This window comes from Sinocyclocheilus rhinocerous, unplaced genomic scaffold (genome assembly GCF_001515625.1).
Source record: "Sinocyclocheilus rhinocerous isolate Xijiao unplaced genomic scaffold, SAMN03320098_v1.1 scaffold295, whole genome shotgun sequence".
In the NCBI taxonomy this organism is placed as follows: Eukaryota; Metazoa; Chordata; class Actinopteri; order Cypriniformes; family Cyprinidae; genus Sinocyclocheilus; species Sinocyclocheilus rhinocerous.
In genome coordinates this window covers 278,988-294,917 of record NW_015647035.1, presented here as the reverse complement: position 1 = coordinate 294,917, position 15,930 = coordinate 278,988, and the positions used below count along the sequence as shown (strand labels likewise).

At 37.6% G+C, this 15,930-nt stretch overlaps 1 protein-coding gene across 2 annotated transcripts; it reads right to left on the bottom strand.

The window, feature by feature from the left end:
* Positions 1-907: 907 nt before the first annotated feature.
* Positions 908-15,510, bottom strand: LOC107708410 (atlastin-2-like). 2 transcript variants are annotated; one of them, XM_016512624.1, is made up of 14 exons: positions 15,356-15,510; positions 12,014-12,354; positions 10,839-10,973; positions 10,646-10,750; positions 10,517-10,567; positions 10,378-10,434; positions 7,941-8,033; positions 7,726-7,864; positions 7,516-7,643; positions 4,736-4,792; positions 4,119-4,190; positions 3,602-3,765; positions 3,334-3,488; positions 1,654-1,761 (listed from the first exon to the last, which is right to left on the bottom strand). In XM_016512624.1, exons 1-14 carry the CDS (start codon positions 15,426-15,428, stop codon positions 1,742-1,744), a joined length of 1,590 nt encoding a protein of 529 aa, XP_016368110.1. In that variant the 5' UTR covers positions 15,429-15,510; the 3' UTR covers positions 1,654-1,741. The 2 variants fall into 2 exon arrangements, with proteins under 2 accessions (XP_016368109.1, XP_016368110.1); XM_016512623.1 differs by having other exon boundaries at positions 908-1,761; positions 3,334-3,765; positions 15,356-15,509.
* Between the last annotated feature and the right edge of the window lie 420 nt (positions 15,511-15,930).

Here is a 15,930-nt window from a genome sequence, read left to right as displayed (position 1 = left end):
AACTTGTCCAGCAGTTTTGGTATCTAGTAAGATTGGGAAACTTAATAAAATTGTAAAAAAGAAAAAAAAAGTATCTGATTTTAAAACAAAACAAAGCAAAAAATATTTGACATTGGTTAGAATTTTGCAGTTTTATTTACCAATTTTTTTTCCAAAGTTAACACTTTACAATAAGGGTGAATTGACTTCATTATGAACTAACAATAGACAATACTTTATTATTATTTACAATTGCTAGGACATATTTTTGAAACGGGTCACTGCTTCAAAACTCTTCAGCTTGGCCAACAGTAAATTTCACAAACAAAATGCACTAAAACTACCAAAACATTTTATACATGTCTCAAATCAACCATTATATGTAACATGGTCCATAGTGTCATTACAGTACAAAATTATTCTGTTTTCCCTTTTGTATAGATGATAATGAATTGAAAGACTAACACCTGTGTAGGTGTTCAGCTAAATCTGTTTTGATAGCATTTCATTTTTAGATTTGTAATACATTTCAGGATCATATTACTGTAGAAATATCGCATAGCAAATTGGCCTGTAGGTACATCGAGTTTTGGTGGTTGTTGTTTCTGAGTGAGAAAAACTCCACAGAAAGATGTAGTCACTGAATGCATTTTGTGCCAAAGTTTAGCTCACATAAACGGCTGTTGTACTCACTGTGCGAATTTTTGAAAAATTCATGGGTCCTAACAGTTGTTAAAAACTGTAATCTAGGTTAATAGTTAAACATGTTGTTCTTAACACATTAATGTAAATTTTTAACTTGGATACAAAAATTAACATTGTTAACATATTGAAGCTTACTGTAAAGTTTTGCTTTTTTGCTCTTTATATGCTAAATCATAACCAATAGCCACTTAAATAATCCTGAAGGAGCCAGAAACACAATTTTTAAATATTTTAATCATTTAAAAAATAAATTACATGCATAACCTTAAAAGACTTGACAAATCAAGTCTTCTCATGAGCACTCCCATGTGTCAGAAGACTGTGCACAATGAAAGGTGCTCAATAGTACAACAAAAAAGCAAATACAGCGTCACATTCATACTCCTCTCATAATATTGTAAATTAAATCCTCTTGTGATCTACAGCTGATATTTGTACACTCATTTACATGCATGAAACTATGATACAGTCTAAAACAAAACTGTACAGAAAGAGGCCCGATAGAGGGGTGTCATGGATGGATTTACAACTTCAGCATTCCTTAAAGGCTCTAAAAATACCTCACAAGAAATCCAGCAAAATGCTTCACACTGAGTAACTGTGTGCTAGAAGGCAAAATGAAAAATGCTACGGATCATCCACTGAGCAGTAATTCAACCGTTAAGCACATAAAGGATGAAAACTTTCAGATTGTAAAACATTTGTAGTGCTTCCCTGAATAATCCCTCAAAGCAAGAGAAACCCAAAGCTGCATGTATACCTGATGATTAAACCCGAAGCATTTGTACTGATGTCTGCTGCTGTTATAGTGTCAGTCAGCATGTCGGTGTGTATAATGGTCAGGGTAAATGATGCTGTAAACTTTGGTTAGAGTCTACATGACCAAACATCACAAAAACTACACAACATAAAAGCAGTGATTGTTCAAACACGGGGCAGATAAGGCACAGCAAACTGTCAGTTGGTCTTCAACTTTGTAGTTTGTGTCACCTGATCCGTTAGCGTGGCTCTTATAGAGTTCACAACAGTCTGTCGGACATTTTCTTCCATGTACTGCTCAGTAAGTGGCTTCAGCACCTAGAATCAACAAGGAAGGGAAAAACAACAACAAAAACGTGAATGCTGCTTGTCTGAACAGTTTTAGCCTGTTGCCAAGTGGTTGCTAGGGTGTTCTGGGTGGTTGTTTACAGGTCAGAGGGGTCAAATCCCTAGATATACACTTCTTTTAACATCCATCCAAGTCTGGTTGTTTGAAGTAACCTCATCAAACACACCGCTCCTCAAATTGTTAACCTTCCATGACTTTTCCAGTCATTTGCAATTATTGTAAAGGATTTTTAATAATTGCACTCACAATGAGCAAGTCTAGCTGATAAAATAACAGTTGATTATTTAAAAAAAAAAAAACGTATATTTAATACATAAAAAATGTCCATGAGATTTGATTAACTTCTATATATTTTTGATGTCTGGAACAAATAAATTCCTTGATACTTCCAGATTTTCCATGAGGATGAAAATCCTGGTCTTTAGGTCAGATGTGCGTTTCAAATCCTTTAAAAGGATAGTTCACCCAAAAACATTTAATGAGCCTCATGTTGATCCAATCCCATAAGACTTACTTCCCATAAGACTTTTATCTTCAAATTACAAAAAATATTTTTAAATGAAACCTGAGAGATTTCTGACCCTCCACTGAAAATCTACCAAGTACCAAATAAAAATGATCAAGAAACACAAAACTCTATAGTACAGGGCTATCCAAACTCGGTACTGGAGGGCCGGTGTCCTGCAGAGTTTAGCTCCAACTTGCCTCAACACACCTGACTGGAAGTTTCTATGCCTAGTAAGAGCTTGATTAGCTGGTTCAGGTGTGTTTAATTGGGGTTGGAGCTAGACTCTGCGGGACACCGGCCCTCCAGGACCGAGTTTGGACACCCCTGCTATAGTATAATTCCAAGACTAATGCAGTCCCAGAAAAGCACCTCCGCTAAGAATAATATAGACAAATGCAACAATGTGAACTCAATATAAATCACGCCAAATCTTAAAACTCCTATTAGGGTACAGGAAGAAAACCAGGCTTTAGAATCAGTGCTGGTTCTAAAGTTCATAGGTCCTGGGACAAAATTTTCATTGGTTGGGCCCCCTGTTGCCTGGGCTCCATGAGTAAGTTATACTATATTTGAGCTTGATGGGCCCCCATCGTCTCAGGGCCTGGGACAACGCTGCCCTCTTGACAAGTGCCGTCAAATGACTCTCTCACCTTTAGAAACTGGGGTTATGACAAGACTTAGTGATGTTGAGTTCGTGAACGAATCATTCTTTTTGAACGAATCTTTTAGGTGAACGAATCGTTCTCGTAATCCATTGACATATTTCTCGTTCACTGAAAGCCCTCGCTCCAGAGCAGCGCGGCACTATTACCACCTGCTGGCATATTTATGTAATATGAAGAAATGGTCACTGAATGAATCAGTCAATGAATCTGAACGAGAGGTGAGGTGAGAGCTGAACTAGAAGTGAATGGATTATAGAATGGGATGAACACAAAAGACGACAGGAAGCAATTGAAACAATGTGATGGGTGGGATATTGTAGCATGGACCCAACCAACATGTGGAAGAACATCCAGGAAGCATAACTCACCTGTTCCCACAGGGCCTCTGCTATGAGGTCTATTGCCACACCCACTTCTCGATACTCTCCTGAGTATCTGACATACGCCCAGGCACACAACGACAGCAGCGACACCCCCATCACCAGATTGGCCAGAGCCGCGATTACCGATAGGCCAACGAAACCTGTTACTGTGGAGACCATATAGGTAACAAACATGACGGCAAACAGGGTGGCTGGAGTTCTCGCTGCATAGAAAATGTTCTTGCTTTCATTGTGTTTCACAAAATTCATGTACACTTCATCCAGCTCGGTCTCTAACTGCTGCTGGTAGCGCTGACTGAACTCCACGCCGCCCATTTTCTTCACTGCGCTGAACTGTTGAACGGAGGTTTTCTTAAACTCTTCATGATAGCGCTGAAGATCAACAGGGGCGATGTATGGTTTGTCACCTCCACATACCTGTGACATACACACAACAAAAATATAAGCTCAAAACCTTTTCCTAATCTTTCTAATCACCAGATACATGTATTGAAGAAACGATTAAACCATTACAGGCATCTCTGTATTTTGAGTTATCTAGGCCAAACCTACTATTCTAGGTGCAATGGCCTCAAGTTATTTTCAGTTATATAGGCTAGCTCATCTCACGTCACGCTCCTGCTATATTTAAAGAGAACCGAGGTCCCTCTCCATTCATGATCCATTTAGAAAATAAAGAAACATGCATTTTGCTCACACCACTTCCAATTGGTCTATATGCATGTTTCTGTCAAACAGATGAAAAAACTAGCAGCTCAAAGTAACTCTACCTGCTCCATGGTTCTGTTATAAGTGTCTTTCGCTCCAGCAACAGCTGTCAGGTTGTTCGCTTCAGCAGTTGCCTGAGTAAAAGAGGCGCAGTGGGCATTTAACACTTTCATATAGACTAGCATACAAACGTTTGGGTTCAGTAAGATTATTATATATTTTTAAAAGCGATTTACACTTACTCAGCATGGACACATTAAAATAATCAAAAGTGACAGTAAAAACATGTATAATGTTACTAAAAATTTATTTTCAATAATGCTGCTCTTTGAACTTTCTATTCAAAAGAATCATGAAAAAATTATCAGTTTCCACAAACATTAAGCTGCACAACGGTTTACAACATTGCTAATAATAAGAAATGTTTCTAGAGCAGCAAATCAGCATATGAGTGATTTCTGATGGATCATGTGACACTGAAGACTGGAGTAATGATGCTGAAAATTTGGCTTTGCATCACTGGAATAAAATATATTCAAATAGAAAACATTATTGTTACAGTCAATTTAAATTAAATCATTTTAAATGTTTCACTATATTACCGTTTTTACTGCATTTCTGATTTCTTTAAACTTTTGAACAACACTGTAGGTGACATTAAAGATTGAGAGTAACACACCTGCAACATGGATTTAGGATGTGGAAGCTCCTCCCCTTGATAGATTTTAATATACGCCTACAAACGAGGAAAATAAACATTTGTCTTATACTGGATGTTCATAAAGCAGAAAATGTTCTGGAAATACAATCTGATTGGATGAGCCATGTTCAAGGACATTATAAAAAGCACAACAGTGATCATACAACAACTCAACTCTACATTAATGTCCCCTTGATAGATTTTAATATACGCCTACAAACGAGGAAAATAAACATTTGTCTTATACTGGATGTTCATAAAGCAGAAAATGTTCTGGAAATACAATCTGATTGGATGAGCCATGTTCAAGGACATTATAAAAAGCACAACAGTGATCTTACAACAACTCAACTCTACATCAATGTTTAGGGCTGCAACTAACTATTATTTTGATAATCGATTAGTTTGTCGATTATTTTTTTCGATTAATCGATTAATCAGAGTAAACTCCGTTGGACGTGCACTGTGGGCAGACCCGATTAATCGATAATGAGAATCGTTGTCGATGATTTTCATAATCGATAATAATCGATTTTATCGATTAGTTGTTGCAGCCCTATTAATGTTGCTTGACAACTGCGTGCGATGATGCTCATATTCATATTCATATGACGCGTATGTGTTTTTATGCAGCTCAAGGTATTGTCATAACAATAAAGGATGTATATGACAAATGATAAGCCAGTGTAGCATTCAATCCATTATAAAACATACAAAGAGTGCATGTCTGCCGATTGTAGAATTGAAATCAACTTTAGATCACAATCAGAAGTTATTACAAGTACTCGATGGTGTAAAGTCTTACAAAGCTATTATAATCAGAGCATGTGAGCGTCACGTGAGGATAGCGTCATTTTACCAGCGTTACTAAGTACAGCTGTACTACACCATGTTACAGCACAGTAGCGTAGCGCTATTGCAAACAGGAACAAGTACTGCATTGAAATGTACTGTTGGCGCGTTATTTGAGCGGACTTTGCTTTTCTGGTGAGCATGAGCGGTACATGAGTGGAGCGTCCGCATGGGCCGTGAGCAACTCAACAGAAGGCACATTCATAGATCGGATTATTGAGCGGAGCGTCACACTGCGCAGTGACGACAGATAGAGGGAGAGTGAAACCTGTGCGCTGAATAGAGGCTGACATTTTGTTGTGAATCCCGTGGGATGGGAAACATAATCACTATTAATCACGTGATTGGGACAGGAAAAAATGTCAGCGGGAGTGGGCGGGACCGGGAATCGTAATAACACTATGATACCCAACTTTATACACAAATATACCTTTTATATAAATAAACTATAAACTGTATATTTTAATTTTGAACTCAATTCTAGTTGCCCTGTCTCTTTATGCTCTCCTCCTGTTTGCTTTTGTGTGGCTGGTTAAGTGAATGACGTACGCAGTACATGACGGACAGATAATTAACGGCTGGTCTATGTGGTAATACATCGGGCGGGACACCCAAACGCCCACCTATCATTCATCGACCTCAAATATGGATTTTCATCTAAAAGATGTATGTCGTAGCAACTTTACATGGCCGCTCAAGCTAATGTTAACCTAGAGAAATGTGCGCTATTCAAGTGTCCGTGAGGAAGCTGAACAGCAGCGCTCACTGCGGGACAGATGGAGGCGCCGGCGCGCTCACTTGTTCTTAAAATACTCCGTCATTTTTGGTCATACAGATAAAAGTAATACATCTTTCGAATCTGTAAACACTCTACGTTTATTTGTGTGCACTCAGAATAACAACGAAACGTTGCGCTTCTGTACAATAATTAAAGCAAACAGGATGCGCTTTCTGCCGTCTCGGTCATGTGAACTTGAGCGATAAACTTCGAAACTCCGTGTATGAAAAATACATCTATAGAGAGTGAAATGTCTATTTTCACATGAAAAAAATTCAAATAGAAACCGTTAGGGCAGTGCAAAAAATCAAATGCGATTTTCATGCGCATCTCGTAAGTAGAGGCGCTCCTGTGATTAGTAGTAAATCTCCAGCACGTGCTTTCAGATGGAGCGGCATTTACTACACAGAGCCGTAGTTCACTGACAAGCTACGCAAAATCGCGTTCAAAATCGCAGGCGATTCATTGCCGATTATTAACGTGATTTTGTGTAGCTTGAGATGCGCACGAAAATCGCATTCGATTTTTTGCACAGCCCTAGAAAACGTGTGTTAGCATGGATGATTTACATGAAATTTAATGTGTGTGCACACTGTGCATTGTTTAAGCTGGCTTTCAGTTCAATAAAATAACAAAAAACTAAATTTTGGATTTTTATTCAGCTAGAGTGGGCATGCTGTGATCTGTACTGTATTTTTTTTTTTACTGTAACTTGACAGATTCCGGCCAAAAAAACAACACGGGAGTGGGAGGGAATGGGAGTCATTCATCCGGGATTGGGACGGGACGGGAGATGTTTGAAAATCCACTCCCGTGTCACCCTCTAGCGCTGAACACTGCTGGGTGGTGCGGCGCGCTATAAATGTTCGGCTCATAATTTTGGCCGTTTCTCTTTTTTTGGCCAAAAACTGAAAATGCCATTTTTGGCTGATAATTTTCAGTGGCCAAAATTTCGGTGTATCACTTGTAACTGATTTCATGAAATAGAAGTTTATTGCTTTAATATCAATAAAGACTTGCATCATTTGCTGCACAAAACTCCAGGAACACTTGAATAGAGCCTCTTCAGTTTGACCTGATCTGATGTGTGTTTACAGCTGTTATTGCAGCTCAACTAATCAAATCTGACCTTGAAGTACTCCAGCAGGTCTCTGCACGTGACTTTAGCTCCACCGATCTCTTTCTCTACCAGGTTCTCTGGTGCCAGCAGTAAAGGCACTAGATTCTGCAGCTCCTTCTTGAACTCATCATCAATGTCTGCAGAAAAAAAAGTTTATGATGAGCCTAGAGTTGAGATGTGCATGTGCATGTCTGTGTCTGAGAGAAAATCCATACTGACCTCTCAGTCTGCCATCAAAGTGAGGGTTGGTGGCCACCTTCAGACCTGGATGTGGCAGCAGAAAGCAGCCTATGCTGGAGAAACAGCTGTGAATATGCTTCCTGACATTCTGTAGCTCTTCATGTTGATTCTGCTTTACCTACAGAGAACAAATTAAACATAACTCGCACTCCGTTCAACATGGTGAAGCCGTGTTCATCTGTGCTTCATCTCACCTGTAGTCTCCGGTCCAAGAAGCAATTCCCTCCTTTAAGCCCATACCCATGCTCGTAGGGGTAACACCAGTCTCTGATCAGAAACAATAGTTTCTGGAAGACAGTAAAGAAGAAACGTGAAGCTAAAAGTTTATTCCTACAAATTAGAAAAAAAACAAAAAACATGCACAACTATTTTTTCAAACAAAGTGCATCTCAATGAACTCAGAAAATGATGATGTGACAATTGCTCAGATGCCCAATTTATTCAGGAAATAGCTCCATTTATTTTCGATCAGAGAATAAAGAAAATGATCCCTCAGAATTAACAGTATTTCATAGTGAATAGATGAACAAATGTATTGTTTCATCACATCAGACTTTACACAAACTATTTTTTGAAAAAAAGTATTTTATGGCCACCAAGGCTGCATTTATTTGATCAAAATACAGTAAAAACAGTAATGTTATTAAATACTATTATTAATTTAAATGTTTTCTATTTCTATTTACTAATAAAATGTAATTTATTCCTGTGATGGCAAAGCTGAATTTTAAGCATCATTACTCCAGTCTTCAGTGTCACATGATCATTCAGAAATTATTCTAATGTGATGATTTGCTGCTCAACAAACATTTTTGATTATAATCAAAGATGAAAACAGTTGTAGTGCTTATATTTTTGTGGTAAAACATCTTTCGCTGAATTCTATAGGGGTAAAAGGGATAAAACATTTAAAAGAACAACATTTGCTGGAAACAGAAATCTTTTGTAACATTACAAATGTCTTTACTGTCACTTTTGATCAATTTAATGTGTCCTCGCTGAATTTATTATTTTTTTTTACAAATAATAATAATAATAGTATATACAGTACACACACACACAGTGGAGATCAAAATTAGAGAACCTACAATTTCCTAAATTTCAAGGTCACTGCTTAGACCTGTTTGAAGTGATCCTAACAGGAGTAGAAGGGCAGTTTTTTAAGCATATTTAATAAATTAATTGTATTCTGAATCACAGTATAAAAAAACAAATGAGATATTTGAAAACGAACTCTGATCAAAATTAGAGAACACTTACAGATACCTACGAGTTATTGGTGTTAATCTGGCACCTGGTGATCATTTCTTTAAGATGGCCCCTCTAAGATGACTGAAAGCTTGCGACAGGAGGTTGTCCAGATGAAGGTCAAAGGGATGACACCTTCAGCCATTGCAAGAGAACCTGGTCATTCCAAATCTGTGATTTCTTGAATATTGCAGGTTTACAATGACACTAATTCAAGTCACCCAAAAAGGCTGGTCATCCACATAAGACAAATGCACGACAAGAGAGGATAATGCGGAGACTCTCAATGGGGAATCGGTTCAACACTGCAGTGTTCAGTGCTGATTAGGGTATGGATCTGTCTCGGCACGTTTAAGTGAAGTTGGACTGAAAGTAGGGCTGCGCGATAAATCGCATGCGATATTTAACGCGCATCTTGTCAGTAAAGCCATTCTGTAATCAGCGGTAAACCTCGATCACGTGCGGGCTTTCACATGGAGCAGCATTAACTACACAGAGCCGTTGTTCACCGACAAGCTGCGCAAAACATGCGCAAAATATGATCGTGGTTTTGCGCAGCTTGGACAGAGGAGAACTGGTCCAAAGTTCACTTTAGTGATGAGAGCAAGTTTAATTTATTTGGGTCTAAGGTGAAACATTTTGTTCGGCATCAAACTGGGGAAAGACTGAACCCTGAGTGCATAAAGAAGTCAGTGAAAGGTGGAGGAGGAAGTGTCATGCTTTGGGGATGTTTTCTGCAGTAGGAGTTGGGCCTCTTATACAGATACATGGCAGGGTATTGAAAACCCGATTAAAAATCTCTGGAAAATCCTTGGTTACAAAGTTATGGCTAAGAAACCAACTACATTTACCAAACTATGGAAGAGACTGGAAGAAGAGTGGACCAAGATCACACCAAAGCAGTGTGAGAAACTAGTGATGTTCTGTGGCCACAGATGTGCTGAAGTCATTCAAAGCAAGGGCCTCTACACTTCACTGTCTTTCAAACATCACCGTTTTCTCCACAAAATAATGGGTTTTTGTTGAAGTGCCTTGGTTGTTTTGTAAACACTGTTCTACTAGCAAGGTATAGCCACAACTAAAATTTCTTCAAATTTGAACGATGAAGATTCCATTATTTCTGAATAAATCAAGTGTTCATAAGTTGTTCTCTAATTTTGATCTTCACTGTATATATATATATATAAATGCATACCAGTGTATGTCTGAATTTATACATTTTTATTAAAAGTCAGTATTTGCCCCCCCCCCAGAATTGTTTTTTAAACATATTGAGGGGATATTTCTTTTTTAGCGATATAATACACAGCTATACAACCCATCAAAACAAATGATCTTATTCTTCAATAATGGCTGTAAATTGGAAATGATCAGCTTTTCTACCTGAAATGGTTTCTCATAGATCTCCTCCATTGCAAGTCGACCATATTCTGTGAAAAGCTATAAAAGATGCATGATGTTACTGTCCCACACACACTATTAACATTAACTAACAATGTACACCAACAAAGAAAGTTGCTACCTGGAGATGCTGCAAATCATCTTCTTGGATATTCTGAGAGAGATTATAAACCTAAAACAAACATGATTTTTTTGGTCACTTAATATGCTAATATGATTATTTAACCCCCACTAATGTGCCTCAACACACCTGCACAGAGCTGGTCATGGTGCTCAGAGCAAAAACTGTGGCACAGTCTTTGATGGTGGACTGACTGTCAAAGGCTCCCTGAGTGTCCACCAGCAGAACAGCCACCTTCAGACAAACAGAGATTAGTTTCATCACACAGTCAACATATCTTGACAGTGACATAATACACATCTTCAAGTGAACGGCTATCCACCTTAGTTCCATCTTCCTTTTCCACAACAAACACCTCACTCCAGGCCTGGATTCCTGTAGTCTCTCTCTCACAGCCGCCCCTCCAGGAGAAACCAGTCAACGGCTCATCGTCTCCTCCCATCCATGACTCAGATGACTGCAAAGACACATAGACAAAGGACAATGTTCATGTGAATGTCCTGAGATGTACCTAACAAAGCATGCATGCTCACATCCATGTGACCTAGCTGGTTTTATACACGCAAGACGCAGCCCACAAGTTAAGACATGTCAATGATAGGAGTCATCAGGAATTTGTTCTCAGGAATGATAATTCAGATTTCAGATAATTCAGACTTATTTTTAACAGATGTGTGAGAGCTCTCATGCTTCACATATTTGAATGCATATGGGTAGTTGACGTGTAGATTTACTGTCCTCACGAAAAAGGGACAATACTTTCTTTTTCCTCACAATTTAGCTGTGTTATTTTGTATATTGTTATAGTGTTTATAGCTATTGTAAAAACAGGGAAAATACAAAAATTAAGAAAATTAAAGAATCTTAATTAAAAAGAATTTTAAAAATTGATGGCATTATATATATATATATATATATGTGTATATATGGTAACAATTTGCAACCATATATTAATGTTCTTGATTTACTGTAAAAAATAATGCCTGTACTAGTCATTGTATGTGTTTTCCCTGTACATTGGGGGGAAAAAATATTTATAACCATTTGCTTAGTAAAAGACAGACTTTGCACCTAAACAATAAAATGTGTGATTTTTCTCAACGTGTGAAATATAGAAACTTAAAATGCGGGTAGAAATACTTTCTACTATTTAATTAGGAACTACATTAATGACTGAATAAAGAATTTACTCAACACAATTTTCTCCTCAATTCTTGAAGCAATGTTTTGAGGACCCTTGAAAAATATTTAGAAACCCAATAGGAACTAAATAAGAAACATAAGCTTTCAAAATATGACTAAAGTGAATTAAAAGAAGATTAAAAATGGAGGGGAAAAAAAAGAATAAAATGTGACTAGTTGCATCATACTAAAAACAATTCAATTCAATACAATTTCTCATTTAAAAAATATACACATTTTAATCTAAAATCTTATATTATGTCCATTTTTCAGCTACTCGTACACTTACATCAGTAGAAGGGGGTTCGTTCTAACCTGATTATGCATGTAACGCAGCATAAAGTCTAGCAGGAAGGACTTTCCCTTGCGGAAGGCGCCAGCTACAGACACCACAACCACGTTGAGATCCTTGACATGTTCCTGCATCAGGATTTTTTCCAACGCAGCAGCATCCAACTCAAACTTATGATGGTCCTCGTTGGTGATTACAATTTGGATGGGTCGAGCCCCCTCAGGAACCGAGTCCTCCTCCGGCTCAAGCTCTTCCTCTACAGCACACGGTGCCACTCCATTAGTATCAGAGCTGCGTTGAGCCTCCAGTGAGCTCATCACCTCAACGGGGCGGCACAATGGAACATCTTCCACACCGGTCATATCTGTAGGGAAAAAACAGGGTAATTTAATTTTGAAAGGTTATTATCATTAACTACAACAATTAAAAACATTTTGTTAACTGCAATAAACCTACAATAAAATAAAATATAAATATTAGATGGAAAAACTTAAAATTTCACATTTCATTTTCTAAGTTGAAGCACTAAAATTACTAACTGAAAAAATTAAACTGAACCAAAATGAATATGGAAATAAATTAAATTTAAATAGTAAGCACATAAGTAGCACATAAATTACTAAAAAATATATATTTAAAATATAAAAATAAAAGCTATTTCAAAATATTAATAAAACTATAACATTATATATAACAAATAATACTAAAATAACACTGGTAATTGGTACATTTAAATAATTTTACATATTTAAAAACAATATATATTGTTGCAGCTTCAGCATCTGTCACAATGTCCTCTTTTGTTGTGCAATACTGGCCAAAACAGCCAAAAAAGCATGGATGAGAAAAATCCACACACTGAGACCCAGTCCTTGATGATCAGAAATGGGTTTTCTGACGTTTGCAGCTTTGCTTTTCAGCACTTCACTAGCAGCTCATTACTGCTTTCTATTCCAGGAGTGTGGGTCTCCGTTTTAACCCCATGCACTTTATCCATGAGCTGCGGATAAGCCTAGATCCCTTCGGCCACAGGGCTAAATTTGGTCATTTTTGTCCTCGGGTTAAGACACATGTAACACAAAACAAACACCCTCTCTCCCCTTCGCTGTAGTCTCCTCAGGCTCACGGCCAGCCGAGCAGAGCCACTGGAACAGAGTCAAGCAGTGTCAGTGTGAGCAAACACACACCCAAGGACACACTGGAGAGGGCACAGTCCATTCAAAACTGCTGCAAGTACAGGTCAATTCAGATTTATGACGCTCTCATGTTGGCCAGACTGAATAATTGGCTAATAATACCATGAATGAACATGCAAATATGCTGTTAAATTCTTGAAATCTCAAAGGGACTAAATATTTAAGGTCAAAGGGATTCGGCTCACAGAAGAAAAAAAAAAACCCTTAGGAGGAATCCCTGCATTATATGAGCAAACATTAATAAACATGAAAACATGACATTGCAACGCCAAAGTCTTCCAGGTTTGAAATATTGTTGTCCAGATTTCCAAAATTAATAATTAGTGAAGGTCACTGAATATGATGAAGACAAGTGTCTCATGTATATAAGTGGTAGGTTCATTTAGAAAGGAAAATTTAAGAAGAAAACTGCCATTGTGTGAATAATATGTAACCATGTAATCCATAAAAAGTAACTAATCTGATTATGACCGTTTTAAAATGTAATCTAATTAAAAGTGCTTAATTTTTGGATCTGATTACTTAATCCAGATTACATGTATTTAGTTACTACCCAGAACTGTTTATCAACTTAGGCCTATATAAAAACTGAATTGACATAATATATTAAAACGTTAATATAGCATGACTACGTAATGATGTACAACTCACCAGAGTTTGTGTGATGTTGTTAAAAGAGGAGCGGACTAAAAATACTATAATATTAAATGAACCTCTTCCTTATGCCAGGAATGATACAGGATATCAAGACAATAAGGTTGCATTTTTAAGGTAATGCATTGGCTAATAAGAACAATATATTAATTAATCATTTATTCATTATCTTTTAATTTAATTTAATAAAGACACAGTTGTTCGTTGTTGTTGTTATTCACAGTGCTAATGTTAAATACTAAAATGAAAAAATTGATTTGAAACATGTAACATTAAATGTTTAAGTAAACTTGAAGAATTATAAATTCTGTAGAAGTATTGTTCATTGCAAGTTTGTGTTAACTAATTTAGTTAACTCATTTTGATAACTGAAACTTTAAAGTGCTACTAACATACATAATTCTGTAATATTTTAGTTTGCTCTGATTAAATCCAAAGTAGAATTGTTGCCATCTTTAAAAACTAATAACAGGTAAAGTATAACATCGTTATAAGCCGTTTAAAGGCCCAATATCATTGATGTGGACCACAAACTCAGATACATAACTTCAGACAGACAAGACATACAAATTAGACACCAACATCTAACACAATAACCACCTGCTTATGTCTTATCAGTTCATAAACTGACTGACATACTTATAGATAAAAGATAACTTAATATAATTGTCCTGCGCACTTCAACATCACCACATGTTGATTTACTGTACACAACAGCCAAGCCCTAAGTAAAGGTAAATTTACATGGCAAATTACCCTGGTAAGTTCTGAGACTAAGCACACAGGCATACAGGACATCATCCATCACCCTAAAGCTAAAGAGAGCATGCGAGAAGCACAACTCGTATAAATGTAGATACCAAAGTTTCATTAGTTCCCAGTGGCTCGTGGACGAGCTCCTCAATCACAAAGCAGCTGGCGAATTCAGTGAAATACTGTCTGAAATTATTAAAACAGAACTTACAAATACACTTCCACTCACGGGTCTCCATAATATTGGAGTTTAATAAATAACGCACACTGAACGACCAAAACAAAGCGAGAAAATAAGAAAGACTGGCTCCAAAGTTTGCAAGGTTGCAAATTAAGCCATCTAATAACAGCAAGCATAAAAATAACGTAAGAACTCGCCGAGAACACTCGCCGTTTACCAATAAACATGCGCCGAGAGTGGGCATATCACGCATAACACCGTTATGGTCCCACTGACAGGTACCTCAACTCTCACGCGGCTTTTAACGCCAGCGACGCGCGTCAACAAGCGCTGAAGGTCTGGAACATAGATATATATACGTCTATGGTCTGGAAAACTCGCTTTCTGGCGCGAACTGATTCACACCTGCTCAAATTCGACCGTGACCAGACAAAACACGAGTTCAAGTCCCGTTTTCTTTACTTTTAACCGGTCATTAAAAACACAAACTAACGCAAACTAACGAACAAGCACCGGGGAAACAAAATGAGTTTGTGAAGAACGGCTTTCCGATGCTACACGACATGAAATGAGGTTGTCACCTTCAGCAAAGTTGTGGCATTTCTGTTTCGTCGCTGAGAAATGCCGACTCCTCGGTCCGCCGACTTCCGCCATCTTGGATCTGCTCAAACTTCGCTGTGTGACGTCGCGCAGCCCCAGTTTCCCTCAGACTGCACATGTCAACTTAATGCACTCACTCAGAGATGTTTGGGAAACAAAGATGGGTTTGTCAGTGTGGATGACAAAATAAAAAAGAGAGCAGCTCTTACAAGAAAATATGATAAATAGACAAAAAAGTACGTAAAAAAGTCAATTTGAGGCACTGACTGTGTGACTATTCAGATGTGCAGATTTCTTCCACTGAAGAACGATCTTTGGATCTCTTTGGAGAACATGGTCTTCATGTTTTACACAAATTCGTGGTTAAAAAAAAAGAAAAGAAAAGAAAAAGGCAAAAAAAGAGAAAACATTATAGTGATCTCAGACTTAGGCTATGCCATTGTGCAAATTTTCGCTGAGAAACTAAACGATAGGAAACAAAAGAGGTGTGAAGATTTAAAGGAGGAACCCTCAGAGGCACAGCATATCTAGGACTGGTCTATTTTTAGACTGACAC